Raw genomic sequence first — 19,045 nt, 5'->3', positions numbered from 1 at the left:
TGTGATGAACAGTAAAAGTCAGTGAGAGTCTGTCACTGATTTCTCTTTCTTTCAGGCTGAGGCGCCTACAGTTATGTTTCCCTCCAGATGTCACGCTGTTTTTGATTGGTTGTAGAGGAATTTCTCCCTGTTACTATACATATGTCTAGTTATGGTTTGAGGGGACACTAATGCTGGAAATATACTTTCTTTTTAACCACGCATCCACATAGAAAACTGGCAGCATGAATAAAATAGTTCTCATGCTTATCTATGTATTATGTGTGTTACCAGGAGATTCCACTAGAGGGCACACCACAGAGCTAATCATATACACGGTCGCCCATAAAGTTGGAATAAAATATGTTTTACTTCTTCTCATGAAATGATTGTGACAGTGTGATTTATTCTTGATAGATAAAGTGTGAATATTCACAAAATTGTATTGATCGATCTCATTGCACTTAGTCAAAGGTGATTACTGATGTTTACTGATGTGTATGAATAGAAAATAAAAAGAGGAATGTGTCTGAAAACAAATTGATTCCAACTTTATGGGCGACCATGTACATAGAGTAGAACTTCCAGATTTTCAAGGTGTAAAATTGATCAAAAATTGCAAAGAAGAAGACGAAGAAGAAGTATGATGTAAAAAATGAACATGGCGCTACCCAAGGAGGTTACTACTTCATTCATTCAAGCATTTGTCACAGTGCAGAGACAATAACACATCCTACAGATGTGAGTACTAGCAGACATGGTCTATTCACTTTTCCTCCAAACTATCTGCTGTTGTTGCTGCTGACGTGCACACTGACCTCTGACCTTCTCACATGCCCATACTGCCTCTACACTACCTACTACTGCTACCTACTGCTCATGTGCATATTGCATCTTGTGGACAATGTGCACAATCAGTGCTCCAAACAGACATAGGATATGCAGTGGTCCTTTTAAAATGTAACTTCTATTAACAATAACTTAACAGGTTTAGAAAATAGGTGGATAGTGAAATTCAAGATTTTTTCTGCAGTTTCATTTTCCTAACATACTTTTTTCCAATTTCAAGGTTGACTCAGCCAGTCCATTCTTAACATTGTGAAACAACGTCAGCGTTAATCAGAAAATTCACCAGTTTTTATCAGTTACTGACCAGCTGAAATGTATTACATTGCTTAACTAACAACGGGCATTAATCCAATCATGTGTCTATTGTGCGTTCACAGAACAACCACCCAATCATCACGGCCCCATCCTGCCTCCCGTGCCACCCCCGCACCGCCAGCAGCCATCCATAACCGCTCTCAACCAATCCCTCGGTTCCACGCACCACGCTGGCCAATCTCTGAATTCCACCAGGCAGCTAACCCCTCCTACTGGAAGCCCGGCCCCTGTGGCCGGCCAATCACCAGCCGAGCTGCAGACCACGCCCCCCGAGAGCGTCCCGCTGCAAGACAGCTGGGTGCTGGGTAGCAATGTGCCACTGGAAACAAGGTAAAGTGATTCTGTCAATGCTTCTCTTATCATCTATGTATCATCTTTAGTATTTCTTCTTCTGGTCACACTGCCCACTCCAGCACAAACATGCTCATGCTGTGCACTTTAACTCTTCATCCTGATGATTCCAGACAACTAGAAAAAGAAAGTTAGTTTGAGGCCAAATCACAAATCTAGCTTTAACAAGTTTAACAACCAGTAACCTTTACTACCACAATACACCTTCAAAACATGCACAGTCAACACTGTAAAATAACTAATCACATCAAATATATTACTGCAGTGGAATATTAGGAGAGAATTAATAATTTTGATATAATCTTAATAATCTTGATCAGCCACAATCTAAGCTATCATCTCTGTGGTGTTTTGTATTCAAGCACTGACTCTCATCTCATTTATCAACTCTGAGCTTTCACTTTTACTCTGCGAGGCAGCGGCCGTGTGATGTATTATGAACATCGTGCAGAGTGACAGTTTTTAAAATTGAAATTGAAATTTGTGTCATGGAGATCTTCCCAAATTGACAAAGAAGACAGCGGCTCCCTCTCCTCACCTTACTCTTGTTTACATTATTTAAGGTAAAAAAAGAAATGGTGTTTACCTTTTGTATTTATTTATGAGAGATCATGACTCCATCAATGAGTTTTTAAGGAAGGAGCAGTGATTTATGATGAATTGTGGAGAAAGTGAAATGGACTGCCACCCTGAGTGTTAGAGGGAGGGATTGGAGAGGAAGCAACTGTTTCACATTTGTGTGTGACACTCAGCCAACACAGAGTCTTTCACATCTTAGTTTCCAGACCTTTGTAGAGTTCTGATCACGGTTGTCCTTTCAAAGCATTACAGAGCATCCCGAGGTTTCTTTTCCAGCTGACGTGGATAATTTGAACCTTGAATCCATTATTCACTGAGTGATTTGTGGCTCTCTCTCTCTCTCTTTCTGTGTTTGTCGCACACAGACGCACCACACTTCTCTGATATTTTGCAAACCGCTTTACTCTTAAGCGGAGTGTAGCGTCATGCTATAAAGGCCTATTGTCCCACCACTACACACACACACACACACGCATAGTTTATGGGCTCAACTTTAACCATGACCTTTTGTACACCAGACAATTTGTTGCGCCCTCTCTTTCACTGAGGGGGCTCAGGAGGTAGAGTGGGCCCACATATCCAAGTTTCCTCGGGCAAGATACTGAACCCCAAATTGCTCCCAAAGGCTGGGTGTGTGTGTGCGTGTGCGTGTGTGAACGATTACTTCTCCCTGATGAGCATTCAGCATGGCAGCCTGTTGTCAGTGTATGAATATGTGTGTGGATGTGTGAATGTGGCTTGTAGTGTAAAAATGCTTCAAGTGGTCGGAAGGCTAGAAAAGCACTATACGAATGCAGTCCATTTACCATTTATACACACACACACACACACACACACACACACACACACACACACACACACACACACACACACACAATTTGGGTGAGTAACTTTAACCTTGACCTTTATGTCACAAGGCAATTTGTAACCACCTCTTTCTTTTTTTCCCTTTTTTCTTCTTCTTTTTGTCTCACTCTCTTTGTCTCATTCCCTGAGAGAAAAATGGGGTTGGTGATAGATTGATAGAGGGGGGAAATGTCTGTCTAAATGATCTTTACAACCCCAATATTTTCTGTGTGTGTGTCAGTATGTGCGTGTGTGTGTGTGAAGAATGTTTGGACCACTGGGACAAACCATGGCCCTGCCTCGGCTTTATATTCATTTGAAAGGCTTCAGAGTTCAGACCATCATCTTTCAAAACTGAGCTCGCCCCCACTGAAAAGACAGATCCTCTTAGTTTACTATGTGAGCATGGTATGTGTGAGGGTGTGTGAGAATAGTAAGTCCTCCCTCCCTCCCTCTCTCTCTCTCTCTCTCTCTCTCTCTCTCTCTCTCTCTCTCTCCCACACACACACACACACACACACACACACACATTCTTGGAGATGAAACAAGTTGCGAGGCCTTCGGGAGACGGGGTAAGAATAAACGATCAACTTGCAGGGTGGAGCTGAAAAATAAATGCTGTGTGACCTGGAGGCGCTCACTGCATGGCAAATCAAACACATCCATCCTCTTCTGGATGCTACAGTCAGCACTGCATGTACTGTACTTGATTGGTTGGTCACCTGGTCACTTAGTTTCTGATTTAATGCTGTTGAATGTAACTGCCTGGGACACACATCACTGAACTGCTGCATTTGTGAAAAAAAATCAATAATATGTGATGTGAAAGCAGCTTTCTGATAGAGATTGTGGCTCATGATGGGAGTCAAATATATATTTATTTCTTTTATTCATGTCTGTGACACATTCTACTGATATAGATATAAAGTATAGTGTAATGTTGCTGGTATGATATCAGTATTACTATCAACACATCATCTATTTTTGCTGAAAATATAATAATACATGTCACGAGACACCAAATCTCTAGATGCCATACCACTGCTGTGCCATAAAATATGAATATATTAATAAGACAACATTAGATGTCTGAATGTGCATCTTCTAATGAACAGGTGACATTCCAAAGGCAGAAACAAATGATGGAAGAATATGAAAAATGTTGTTGCATGACGCCCAGTAAACACAAGACAAACTGAGCCATGGTTACAGACACTGAAGTAGTAGTTTATGTAATGACCACATTGGCCTGATAATACCTTACAGTGTTACAGTGGCATGAAAAGCAACAGCACAATGAAATGGATTGCTCACCTTGATTGTGTATAATGAAGGTTGATGCTTTAAACTCAATTACTGTCATTCAGATTCACTGTAGTTTATTTACAATGAATCTATTTACAGAAATATATGTTTATAATATTAATTTACATATAAATACATAAGTGTAAGTGTAGAATGTATCACATTGTGGTCTGATTGTATCATTTCAGAGTTATAAGTGCTCTCAGACTATCACAGTCATTTAACTGTTATTAAGTACTTGACTGAAAACAGGCATCAATCCTTTTTATTCCCCTCTGTAACATACTCGATGTATATCAAGTCACACAACCAAAGATGTCTAAAGAGTTCATAAAGAACATAATGTACATAAATGAGCAAAGATCACATAGTTTACATCATGAAGGATTATTAAATTCCCTTCAGATCAGAGTATACTGTAAGTAGCACATCAAGTAGACTCAACTAGCCAGATTTCTGTGAAAAGAGTAGACAGCACAGTTCCAGCAGCAACTCATGTTTCCCACTCAACTCTCAAGTCTTTCATTTGAATATTTCACTGTTAGGCAGTTAGATAGTCTCAAAGCATCATCCCTTCACCCACGTTCAAATAAGCAATAACAGCGAGATTTATTATTAGGAGACAAATGAGACAAAGACGGTCCCATACATGATCAGATACGTCTGAGGAAAAGATCAGCATCACTCCCACGCTGCAGTCTAACACAGGTTCATGTCCTGTTCAAACAGGGACTGCTTCTCTCCTCAACATTCTTGTTGACTGACATGGTATCACATAGCCTGTGTGTGTGTGTGTGTGTGTGTGTGTGTGTGTGTGTGTGTGTGTGTTTCAAACAGCCACAGTATCATGTAGACTCTATAGTTAATCTGTGCAGACAAAACACTCACCAACTGCCACATACCTCTACCCTATATATTCTGTTTATCTGTGACTCACACCAAGCTTAACCCCCCCTCCCCCCTCCCCCTTTTTAACCCAGGCTATAGGTGTATGTGTGTCTGTCTGTGAGAACTACATTCAAATATGTTTTTTTTTATCACAAACATATACAGCCAGGTGATTAAACTATAGAATGGCATGCACACACTATCTAACACTTACACACACACACAAACACACACACACACATAATTTTGAGATAGAAGCATTTCCAGATTCAATGTTAAAATATATACTATATTCAGCCACAGTCACTTACATCCATCTAACCTTTTCACTTTGACTTTTTCCCCTTTTCACATCCCTTTTTTGTATCCCTACTTGCTTTTGTGTGTTAAGTATTAACACATTTAACAGTAACACAGTGTGAGGTGAAGTCGTACCCCATGCCAGCCTCTCTTCATACATGATGAGTGACTTCATCTGAAACTACCTTTAGTGATAGTAATTTCAACTTGTGCTTCATTGCTGATTGAAACTTAGCATAAATCAAGTCAGTTACTTCACTGGAGGACCTGATGAGCACTGCTGCATCCAGTGGCTTCAAACTAAACAAGCAGAAAAAAACCCATAAAAGCCCTGAATCTGTCTTTCCTTTCCATCTGTCACACTGTAATAAAGGCTGCTGAAATTTGACTTAATGAAATGCTGACTTGAGCTAGCGGCAGTCTTAACTCAGGCTTTGTATCCTCACAGTTCTCACTATGTGAGCCAGTGGCTGCTCTTCATTAGGCTGAGTACCTGTAGTATGCTTTGAGTATCCATGATGAGAACAGGTGCTGCAGGAACAGTGACACACCGTTTCTACTCCTTAACTTCCTCACTGTTTCCATAATAATACAAATGTAATGGATATACTGTATGTATAGCAGTGGTTCCCACAGTGGGTGCTGACTACAGACCAAGGGGATCATTTTTTTTTAAACTGAGACATTCACATTACTTTTTTATTTAAGTTTTTGAACATAATGAAACAGATCAAGTAAACAATACATATTCAAATTTCCATATTGAAAACTGTCTAGTATGCAGGTAGTTGAACCTGACATGACAACTTTTTTGCAGGAGCTCAGTAATCCAAAAAAAGGAGTGTCAGAGCAGTGATGGAAAGATATATAGTTAAATCCACTTCAAATCCAGTCACAGATGTCTACTCTCCACTGCTCTCTACATCCCCCAAAGTCTATTAACATGCATTAGGGGAATCTGGGATAATACTTTCTACTGAGAACAGAGGAGAATACAGATATGTTGAAAAGAAAAAAAAAATCAAAATGGCTTGGTGCTACTCTAAAAGTTAAAAAAAAGCAGGGAAAGAGTGACAAAACTGCAGATAGACAGAAAGTAAAGAGGTGTGTTCTGGACATTTATTGGGTTCTTAGGAGATGAAAGAAAGAGGGGATGGGGTGAGATGTGACAGGAGAGTGTGAATGTCCTCATTTTGAGGTGGTAATCCCTCTATTGACAGACATACACACACACACACACACACAGACAAGTCATGTACCCTTTGACAATTACAGACACACTCACAGATTCATGTGCATGCACCTGTTGCGTAAAGGGACACCGAACACAACTGCTCTCTGAATTGAGCAGGTGCTTATGTCAGTCACACACACACGCACACACACCGCCATATAATTTGTTGCCGAAAATGGAGATAAACTGAAAATAATGATGTTACACAAATGTGTTTGTGTTGTTATTTTCCTCTCAGCTAGTTATCATTGCTTCAGATAAAGCGATACCTCTGGATCCTATTACTTAATAAAATATTTGTTTCCTTGGCAGATTCATCTAAAAACACACGTTTCTCCTCTGCCATCCGGTTTGGCTTCTTCCTCTCCAATATTTGGCAGACACTTTAATAAACATTCAATTTCAAAACATCAGTTTGGCCTCCAATCAAGATTTGATTCACATTTGCAGCCACAGCATCACCATGGTAACTTCTCCTTATACCTGGAGGACTTTGTGAAACATGTATCCATTTACCACAGACTTCTGCTAGAGACGCCCATGCCAAAACACCTCAGAGACCCTTAAAAAAATGTTTAAGAAAGACAGCAGATGTATATTACTGACACATGACACAGGCCTCTTACACACTCTTCAATTCCCTCATAGAGTTTCATGTAGTCTCAATGAAATCCAGGCAGTAACCACAGGTGCTAGTCTCATGTAAACTTTTTATGCCACCCCCCAAAAAAAAAAAAAATCATTATGTAGCTAATGTTGACCATTTTTTATTAGACATAAATCAGATGTGTTCATTTGTATGCGTATGTGTGTATCCATGAGTTTTAAGCATCCAGAGAAAAATCAATTGGACAGTAACATGTAAATCAAAATGACCCTTTTTGTCCTACACAGGGATGTTGTGGTTGTGTAGGGATTATGTGTGCGTGCGTGTGTGTGTGTGTGTGTGTGTGTGTGTGTAAGAACGTATGGGAAAACACTGTTGTTAGTTGGCTATTGTGTCCATGTTAGACATGCCAGCTACAGTATTTACTACATCTACTATCCACACATTAGTTACAGTCATTTTACTCCTGAGGATCCGGAACATGTCTCTGTTTTGGATTTAGTTACTCTTTGTCACACTTACTCACCCTCACACACACACACACACACACACACACACATATACATAGAGGCACATTTCCAAGGTGCCAGCTCCATCCTCCTTGTGTTATCCTATTGTCAAAGCCACGTAAAAGGCCCATTGTAAATAATGTTAATGTAATGTAAATGCAGGTTGTAGAATAAAGCATTTGAAGGGCCGTTATTATCGGACTACCAGATTAGTTATGGCTGACAACATGATACTTTCTGCTAAGCACACTGTGTTTACAGTCCTCCACTCTTATCCTCACTCTCCTCTGTGTGTCTGCTGTAATTACCTTGCACTTAAACACTCATAAAACACATATAGAATGGTTCGTCTGCTATCTGTAGACGCTGTGCTGTCTCTCTGTGCTTTTGGAGAGTTCCATTGCTGCTATATAGTCTGTCCCTGTACAGCAGCATAATGAAAACCTCATGTCTCTAATCTCACAAGAAGCACCGTCTCCAGCTTGCATTCAACTGCCAACTATGTCTGGCTGGAGTGACTATGGCTGTAACTTGCAGAAGGCTGGCGGGAATTGCCAAGACTGATATTCTTTGATCAAAGCAGCTGATTGCTGATTTACTGCCTTAAAAAGGTTTCTATTCAGGCAGAATAAAGCGTCTAAATGCAGGGATTGAGGGATGTACTTTCAAATATATCTGCATGGAAAGGACTAAGAACAAAGACATAGAAGTTACATAACTGCAGGAAAACTAAGGCTGCACCTCTATATTTATCTGATCTATTATTTTTTGTACCAACAGCAACACATGTAAAGTAGTGGTGGAATCAAATCTGATCCCAGTCCCTGTAAGTTCAGCTAAGCATGATGGATTTGTTTTTTTCTCATCTGTTCATACTAGAACATTCAAAGAAACAGCTGAATTATGAGCATCAGTCCAGAATTAATTTCATCATTCTTAGCTTTCCAAGCATGACGAAGCACACGCTATCAGATGTCAATCTCCGTCTGCTTAGAAACTCTTGTGTTTTGGGATCATTCCCTGCAGTTGGTTTAAATTACATTTGAGACCAAGTGCAAAAAAGTCGCTGAGGATATGACAGGCAGCTGCATTCTCAGGCGTCTTGTTGTGGTTTATTGTTTCCAACTGATTCTGAATGTGTTCTGTTTTTCATTATGTCAGCACTTTATCAACAGTGGAGTATTAAAACTAGTCCGTGGTGTTTCCAAGGGTTCAATTTCACCGCTCAAGTTAATTACAACTTAAAAAAAGAGAAAAATGATTTTAGTTTCATGAGGTAGTTCACCATTGTTGTCCAATTGTGTTCAAATTATTTGTCTATCCTTAATTAGGCTGACCTCATCTAACAAGACAAGCTTTTCCATTGAGTTGTTTTTAAATTGAGTTTGATCATTTTTTGTTTGTTTTGTTTCTTTGTTATATTGTAATATTTTGAATGAAAGCATTATAAAGACTATATAGTGTTTTTCATTAAAATACCCATACACTGGAGCACCCTAGTGGTCGAGTGGTTAGAGCGCATGACACATAATGGCAATATGTTTCAACAAACCTTTAGTTTGGAATGAGAGAGAATGTGATATGAGACTTTTTTTCCAGTTTTTACGTTGTCATTAGTTGAATGAACAAGCTTAAACGATAAAAGAAATATTGTTAGCTGCTGAAATCGGAAGGAAAGCCAGACCATGTGATACAAGCTGCAAGAGATACAGAGGTGAATCTGAAACAACATTGTCATCTCAATATGAAGCCCAAATAGCGAATGTCACATCTGCAAATGTCTTTTGGTCCATGTGTGGGTGTATGTGTGTTCATTTCAGCTTATATAGAAGGAAATGTGTGTCTCCCCATTATTTCCTGTGGCTGTCCAATTACAGCATGAACTGCCTTTCAAAAATAACCCTCTTGCCACTTCAAGATTGTACCTAGGTGTGATTTAGCTGGATAACATTTACACCTGATATTAATATGCAATGTCCACATCATGATCTGATCCTGTGTTATTGAGCATACACCAGTGACGTCTCCCCACCTGTGAAGCACCTACAGTATGGGAATTTTTGGCAACCAATTTTCTCAGTTGAGGTGAAAAAGTTGACCTATCAATAAGGGGGAAGCTGGTGAAAGCAAGTAAATGATGATGTTGCGGACACTACTTCCATTCTTCCTTGTGTTATAGAATAGGAGTTACTCTGTCAGATGTTTTTTCATCTGTGTCTCGCTGTATGTTAATTTGCGAAAGCTTTAGCACTAATTCACAGTGTGGTCACAGAGCGTGCCTGTGGTGTGGCGGATTGAAATAATCCATTAATGAATCACCTCGTATGTATGTTAATGCCAAGTGATTGGACCCCCAGAGCCCTCCTGGTTGTTAACTGTGGCCAGTCAGGGACAGCAGGTAAATGGTATTAACTGTCTGCTGTGGGCCCTGAGGAGCACCACTGAGAACCACTCAACTATTTGATTCATTCACTGCATTAAGCTTGTTAACACTTACACTAATGTGTTTTCTCAGACCTCCAAGTGGCGATCATCACATTAAATAGATACTGTCATTTTTTACATTGGTATGTGCAGTTATTTTTAGTTTATGACCCTGTAACGTTATCCCAAATCATCTGAAATATAACATCTCCTTTGGTTGTTTTGTGTTGTTGTTAATGTGATTCCAGTCTTAGAAATGAAATATTTCAGTTTGATCAGTAATGCTCAGTGTCTCTGTTTTGTTACCTGTCCTCCATTTAGTCCCTGTTCTCCCTCCTTTCTGTCTTCTATCTCCCTCTTTACATCTTGCCTAGAGGCAGGTATTAATTGAAGGACCCTTGTTATAATAGGTTCTAATTGTTAATCACACAGCCTTGTTAGAGAGTAGTCTAATTGTAATTACAGATGCTCATTAGCTGGGGTTCTGTCATTAATTAGACATTGTGACCTTGGTAATTACTGCAGGCGTACATGTATGTGCCAATAATTTTCTCCATCGGAAAGAAGAAATGTCTGTAGACTGCCTGCATAGAAATACAAATATGCTGGTCTTATACATGGACTGCTACTTTTATATAATTCTTCTTGATTGATTCCAACAGGTTCATAACACCTGAAGTGTTTGGAGGAGAGCTCCATGTTTAGGTTAAATCAGAAAGTTTTAACTCTGAACTTTTATCACAATATGTCATATAAACTTCCTGTAGTCTCTGTCTGTAGTAGAAAACTTCTATTTAATGGTTTTTATTGATTACTAGACTTTTCTTTTCATTTCTTATGGTCTTTGCTTAGGCAGGAACTAAAGTGTTTTTTACAGAACGTAGTCTGGGTATTGGCCAACTCTTACTGAAGTCACTATTTTTCCATGAAACCTTAATAATGTGTCATTGAATCTAATTATTAACACATAATATGTGGTTAAAGCAATCAGTCAAAATACAAATATGTACCATTTTCCCAGAAATTCCTGACCAGTGATGTTAACTTGCATTTTACTGGTTATGGTTAAGTTAAGACGTGTAGAGTGGAATATCACAAGCTTCATTTGTCAAGTTAACAAGCACAATAAAGATTTGACACCCTGCTGTTCACACACCAACAGCGCACCAGTATGAGTCACACACATTGCCACTCATACTGGTGCACAGTTGTATGACATTATGAAGAGTGGCTAGTGCCTGCCATGTAACTGCAATGAGCAGGTACATGTCTACCAATCCAACCATCTCCAGTACTACATCAAAAACAAGTTAAAGCCAAATAAAAGTTTGAGCTAACGAAGTCTCTGAAACTGAGATATCAAGCACGGATCACATCAATGCTCAGTTAAGACAATGGAGAATCAGTGAGACAAATACAATGTTCTCAACCACAGAGCAGAACATGGTATCAGACTTTTTTTTTTACCAGAAACAAATTAAAAGTGAATATTTCATTTAGCAGCATATTGTAGATCAGCAGTGTAAACTGTAAAGGAATGTATGCTGATGTAATTGGGTTGCATAGTCTGTTATAGAACTTGTATCAAAGCCTGTGGAGGAAAATTTAGAATATTGAATGAAAATATGATAATATGATGTATTGACTTAGCATATGTGTGTAGTGTAATGAGCTCAAGGCAGGCAGAGCATCGACTAAAATGCTGAGCCAAAGATTAAAATATAGTTAAAACATTATAGAGCAAGTTAGCTGCAGTTCCAAAAGTCTGGGTCTGAAAATCTGAAATTTCACTTTAACAGATTTATTTAGGAAAAACTACACTTTATGACAATTTGAATAGTTTTTGCCTTGCTCTGGTCCAATATCACCGATGGCCAACATTGTTCTCAGAAAAGTAAATCTGGCAATGTAACGTCATTAAAAGTGAGTAAAATGAACTGGAGCTGTTCGATGTACATTAAGCTACATTATAATAATGTACTCAAGAAATTCTAACCCTTTAGCTACAGCAGCCAGGTAATGTATGTGGACCATTTGCAGAGCAGATGTTGCAACCATATGATTCCATTATAATCAATGAAATGGCTACATCAGGTATGAAAGCAGAGTAAGTCATGCCTATGTGCTATGGAATTCAAACGTACAAGCCTAAAGATAGACCTGTCTTCTATTAGTATTTTATATGGTCTATATGTTTAAATGATTAAACTGTGCAGGATTGATTGGTTGTGAGATGTTCTATTATTTTTCCACTTTCTTGTTGATTCAATTTATAATTTCCATTGATCTGTATGAAACAGGGCTTCCGACTCAGGTTGTTATCATCTTTATGCATTTACTTATGCAACAAAACTCCTGATTCTGCCACTGTGTGGGCGGCAACAGTGTATGAAAATTGTGTGGCGCGGTTAGTTTTGTGTGTATGTGTAAAAACAACAACAATGTACTTAATCATTTCTCCATCTCCTTTTTTTCTCTCGCCCCTTTTAGGCATTTCCTCTTTAAGACAGGTACAGGCACCACCCCCCTCTTCTCCACGGCAACTCCCGGCTACACTATGGCAACAGGCTCAGTGTACTCCCCACCCACCAGGCCGTTGCCGAGGAACACCCTGTCCCGCTCTGCCTTCAAGTTCAAGAAATCGTCAAAGTACTGCTCATGGAGGTAAGATGCAACAAGAGGAAAGAAGTTAAAGTCCTGTACATGAAGGATGCTGGGCTTCTGCTCAGCAGTAGACACAAATCACACTGCTTGATATCGATACAAACCAGTGTTATACAGATACTTTGCACAATTTGTTCACAGTTTGCATCAGAATTGCTACCAAATAACAATGGCTGGGACAGTATAACCTATGTTCCATTCACAACTGCAGATGACGTTGAAATATGTTAGAAAGTCCTGGACTGGGTTCCTTCTGGAAATATTTTCTATCATTATCAAACTGCAAGATAGCATTGGGAAATATGAAAAAGTGCCAGTTCAGTGTTAGTTTAGTCATTAAAGGGCCTTTTATTCAACATGGAAGTGATAGCTGCTTTGAACTTTGCTAGTGAGGCTAAATGAAAGATATTGTGGCTCCTGCACTGCTATTGTTTTAGTGTAGGTTAGACAGGTTCTGGTCAGCATGTCATCAGTGATTTCTTGCTGTAAACATCACTGTATATTAAAAACAGAAAGTTATGAGCAGTGAGTGTTGGGGGCAGAAAATGCAAAACTATGAGCTGAAAATGCTAAAAGGCTCCAAAGAGCTATAAGGAACTTTAAATACTGATTACTAAAGTCCAGATTTGAATCTGATTCATTGTTTTTTATACATTAAACCAATTATTATCCATCAGAAATATGTCAGTGTTTGTTAAAGTTCAAAAGGTTAAAGGGTCTCTGTAAAAACTGATTTTACAGTGGAAAGATTCTTTATTAACCTTTCCTTGAATTTATCAGCAGAAACTAATTGTTCATAGGTCAGTTGCTCTAGGAATCACCCATCTGTCTGTGAAGAACTCTTTTCAAACCCATTTTTCTGAGTGAGTGTGTGCCGAGAAAAGCTTTCCAAATCCTCCTCCTAGTCTTTTTGGCAACTTTGAGGAATTCCACGTCATTAAAACACAATGATAAAAATAAACACATGTCTGCATTTGTACATTACATTACTATCAGAATACTATATGTAGTTTATTGTACATACAGTGCTGTAGTTGCACACTTCCTCAGTATTCTTTGGTCAACATTTACATGCTCTCCTTCACAAGTGACATTTAGATATATCGCTCTCTTTCAAGCATGTCCTTCATGCCTTTGGCTCCCTTTTCCATCCAGCTCTCCTTTCTTCCCCCTTCTTTCTGTCTCTCTTTTTTCTTCACTCCCTACTCTTATCTGTCTCTATTTTCCCTCCCATCCCTACTCCCCCTATCTTTACTCCTTCAAGTTCAAGAAACCAGCAGGCATTTCTAAGTTTACTGACTGACTCATTATTGTAGAAGAGAGATTTTAACAGCATCCTTCCCCTGTAGTACTCTCTGAATTGTCACATAAAACTTTCAGAGTACGGCACCTCCAGCTACTCCGTTGTAATTTAGTAAGAATAAATCCTAATTCGTGACATCAGGGGTCTGAAGTGTAGAATCACACAGGAAGCCAGCAGTGAAGCTAATAATCAGACATCTTGGATAGTGGAGATTTAGTATGCAAGAATAGTCTTAATGCAGTTTGAGACTATTTCTACCTGGAATAAAGTGTCTGGGTGAAACATTGCATATGATTGGTAATTGTCCCATTTACATTGGTAGAATGTATCAGCTACCCAAAACTTCTATCAGTCTAATATATCTGTATCATTACAGTGTTAATGTCTGCTTGTTTATTCTGAGCACATAGTCATTGCTACAGTAGAATAGTACAGAAACTCTATTTCTTCCACTGTTGCAGGGCATCAGTCTGTACTAGAGTAGTGATGTTCAGCTATGTGAAAAATGTAGATTATTTATTTTTGGATCTTTTGGAACTAAATCAGTTATTGACTGTAGCCCAAAACAAAATGTTGGTGTTGGTTACCAGTCTTTAGAGAGCCACTTACACTTCCAACATGAATCCAATTAAAATGTGAGCAAGAAATATAGAAAGATCTTACATGAAAATCCCCACTGTATTTTGTGTAGACTACAGTATATGTCTTAATATTAATAGGCCCTACTCTAAGGTTGTATTCAGAGCAAATTAGGCCACCACAGGGTTGAGCAGTGAGATGTGTGGGTGTGTCTGGAATGTAAAACATAACCACTGTGAAACAATCACAAAATAATTATTGATCTGATTCACTGGCTTTCTCTCTACCACCTCTCCCTTTCTCCATTCACTCTTTAGCTCACTCCACCACAGCTTCTCTCTCTCTCTTTCTCTCTCTCTCTCTCAACTTTTCTAATGTACTTTTGCAATCCAATATTCAGAAGATTGTGAGCAACCGATCAACTGATATATTACTAAGATTTGATGTGTTAGTCTTATTCAGTGTGTTAACCATCTGTAGGAGACTGTTGTTAGGTAAACTTGTATTGCTTCATAGTTGCTAACTAACTTTAGCAGTCTGGGCTGGCTCATCATAAAGAATGGTAGAGAACATTTATCTCTATTATGTGCCCTGAGCCTCTCTAAGCACTTCATCACTAACTATAATAACTTAACCAGCATTAAGTGCTCTATCATTCTTCCCTCATGTTCATAACTGGGGATGGCTTTAGGACACAGTGTTGTAATCTTTATGAGAAAGTTGTGTGGCAGTCAGTGGCAGTGAGAGGAGAACACAGCTGCATCATATATCTATACAGACAAATGTCTTCTGTACCTGACATGTCATATTAATTAGAGTTACATTTTATACTATAAGACGATTTGATCCATGAAAATCAAAATGTTAGCACTCAGATTAAGAAACTGGCCTTTAAATATTAAGTACCACATAAGTAGAACTACTTACAGATAGTAAAATTAGACGAGCTAATCCTTTTAATCATTTTAAATCTCTTGTAGCTCACACACAGCAGTGTGAATATGTGTGTTTTAATTGATCTAACTTTTATGTGCATATATTGTCTGTATTGCTTTGAAATGTTGCTTTGAAATAGTTCTTAATGTTTCTTATAACATATTGTTTATTGCTTATCTGTTCATGTTTGCAGAAAGAGAGCTTTCTCTCAATGGCCTACAATAAATAAAGGCTTGAATATGTGAATGACTGAATGAATGAATAAATGAATGAATGAACAGCTTGCACATCACTACAGCTATGACTAAACTCTGGCACTGACTATCTTCCCAAAACAGCCTCACATGATTGCGTCAAAGGCACAGGTTATATGGACATGTGACACCAGAGACAAAAAGGTTTTGAAGGTTTGATTTACATTTAATAGTTGATTGCATCTTGGCAGTAACTGTAGCCACAAAGGCAGCAGCCATCGCCAGCCATCTGCCATCTGATTGGTGAGACTTGGCTAGCTGGCTGACAGGAGCATCCAGGGAGGTGCAACAAAGGGAGGCCTGGAACCTCAAAGATCACCCAAGACAATAACTCACTCCAACAGCATGAAGACAATAGTTGTGAGAGGAGTAATGTAATGATTTAAATAATCTATGGCCATATTTTTATGACATACAATGAAAAAAATGTAATACCCCATGGGTTTATGGGTGATAATAGTAATTCAGTACAATGCAGTATTATTGAAGAGTTGAATGATGATAACACTGTTTCCATACTTGCATATACAGACCCATCATCCTGTTCACATTCTGTCACTTTCTTACCACAGGTGCTTGTTGATTCAGTAGTGCTAACCTTAGCTAACAGTGTAGCTAACTATACTTTTGGTAACTTCAGGTCTACATAATGTGTTACTGAATTGCTGACACAGACATTTCCATTAGTTTAACTTTACCAGTATGCAGTGTAAGGGTGCACAGTTACCAGCAGAACATTTTGGCAACACTTGGGCGGCTGTGGTTCAGGAGGTAGAGCAGTCGTCCACCAATAGGAAAATGAGAGGTTCAATTCTTGGCTCCTCCAGTCCATATGGACAAGATACTAACCTTTAACCCCACACTGCTCCTGATGGCTGCACCAACAGTGTGTGAATGTTAGTCTCCCTCCTGATGAGCAGGTTAGCACCCCGCATGGTAGCTCCTGTCATCAGTGTATGAATGTGTGTTAATGGATGAATGAGACATGTAGTGTAAAAGTGCTACAATCAATTTAACATTAGCATTTAATTGTCCTTCTCTGGCCTAGATTACCAGTGTTCCTTGTTACCCTGTTAGCTGGCAGACAAATGCAGATGTGGTTGTATTAGTTACAACAGCTATTGAAAACAAGAATTCCTATTTTAGTTTTTCATTACCATGCCAGAACATACCTGTCTGAGACTTCAGACTTCTTGTTTGAGGAAGTGTGTCACGTACTGTACTAATACTGAGTCACATTACAAATGTTGCTTGTTATGGAAAATGTTGAAAAAATGAAGAGAGCAATATGTTCTTCTAGGATGATTATGGCAAAAATCAAAATCACGATTAATTGAACATTTCACCTTGATTACGATTAATGAATGATTATCTCCACCCTTGATGAACCATTATATTTCACAGTTTCTTTAGTTTAGTATTTTCCACTGCTGCCCTCACACATGAGGATCTTTAGAGAGTGAAAATAAAGATGTTTTAAGGTGTGACGCTGTGGTTAATGTCTAGTTTACTTGATTAGAACTATGTATGGTTTGGAGACAAGTTTTCAAATTCCTTAAAGATATGCTACCTTTGCTGTCATGGCAACAGTGAACACCACCATTAATAGATATCATCAAGATTAAGTCCATTAGAGTTTCTAAATGTTGATTTTGATTATTTTTCGATTACTTGCCCAGCCCTATCTTCTTCCTTTGACTACCTGTCTCTATCTAAGTACTTTAAGTGCACTTGTTTGTCATTGGAAACGTATTTGAATGAACATGTGTCACATTTAAACATTCAAAATAAAGAATTCAAGCTCATACTACTGTGAGAAAATAAATGAAAGTTGGTATCAGACTGTAGGCTTAACATTAAAGAAGTCATACATCATACAGCCAGCCAGACATATCGACTCGACACCACACCATCCATGTATTTAAATATCAAATAAAGAAAGATAAGACGTTTGCTTCTTTTTTAACATTTAAGATCATATCATTAAAGACAGTGATGCTGAAATGATTCATTAAAGCACTATATGCATGGTTATGTAAATTAATAACACAATTATATTTTCTTTTTTTTAGGTGTACAGCCCTCAGTGCAGTAGGACTGTCTGTGCTGCTGTCTGTCCTGCTATGTTACTGCATAGGTAAGACCACACTCTCTCTGTCACACACACACACACACACACACACACACACACACACACACACACACACATACACACTTCATTTCATCTTTGCCGTGAATAAATGCAAACACATTAGTCCGAAGGCTTAGCATGGCCCATGCAAGCACAGGATGAAAAATGAGACTTTTATTTGTGCATCCCCTGATTTGTCCAATGTTAATCCCTCCTCATCTCTCTTCCAATCTTGTCCAGTTTCTTTTTCTTCCCCCCCACCCCCCTCTGGCTCTTTCTGCAACAGCCGTTCTTGTGCTCTTGTAGGTTTTCACTGTGTAGTATGAGCCCATCAGATAAACCAGACTGCCAGGGTTTTCCTTTCTCCAGGCCTGATTCTTCCGTTTCTTAATTACTGCTGTTTTCCAGGATTTGCTGTAGGTCATGTGACTAATATCTCAGTCTGATTTAATGGTAAAATGTCTGGAATCCACACTGGAAATAATATAATAGTGAGGTATGATGAAGTGTTAGGAAACAGCACCATCAGGGTTTGAACATCATCATTTTTCATTTACAACATTTCAACATTGATCATTCCCTTCATCAGAGGAGACCTGCATAATGCTGATGACATACAAATATGCACTTCCTCCAATAGCAGGAATGCTTTGTACACAGCAGGACTTCCAGTGTGCCGATGAAAGGCAGGAATCTTCTCACAAGTAATAACTCAGAGTTCATGGCACGCTAGGAGGAGTATGTAGAAGTCTTCAGTCTACATTCACTGCTTTTCACCACTGGCTTTGTCTGAGCCTCAGTAAACCTGACAAAGCCAGCTGTGAAATGTGTTTCTCTAACATATAAAAAAATGACAGCTGCTATAGAATATTTAGTATTACCTCTAGATTAAAAGCATCCTGCTGATTTTTAAACATCCTGCTGAATTAACAGACATACAGTACATGAATAAAAGTTCAAAGTTACAAGTTATAATGTTTAACTTTTCCCCT

At 38.7% G+C, this 19,045-nt stretch overlaps 1 protein-coding gene across 5 annotated transcripts in view; it reads left to right on the top strand.

Annotated features, from left to right (window-relative positions):
- The window catches only part of tenm3 (teneurin transmembrane protein 3), a 237,767-nt gene that overhangs the window by 93,438 nt on the left and 125,284 nt on the right, over nt 1-19,045 (top strand). For all 5 annotated transcript variants that reach the window (XM_053329180.1, XM_053329172.1, XM_053329158.1 and 2 more), the window contains 3 exons: nt 1,206-1,473; nt 12,677-12,850; nt 17,995-18,059. In XM_053329180.1, the coding sequence (XP_053185155.1) occupies nt 1,206-1,473; nt 12,677-12,850; nt 17,995-18,059 (507 nt within the window). The remainder of the gene's footprint in view (nt 1-1,205; nt 1,474-12,676; nt 12,851-17,994; nt 18,060-19,045) is intronic.

The sequence above is a fragment of the Scomber japonicus genome, chromosome 2, assembly GCF_027409825.1.
Source record: "Scomber japonicus isolate fScoJap1 chromosome 2, fScoJap1.pri, whole genome shotgun sequence".
NCBI lineage: Eukaryota > Metazoa > Chordata > Actinopteri > Scombriformes > Scombridae > Scomber > Scomber japonicus.
This window is presented reverse-complemented; position numbering and strand designations above follow the sequence as displayed.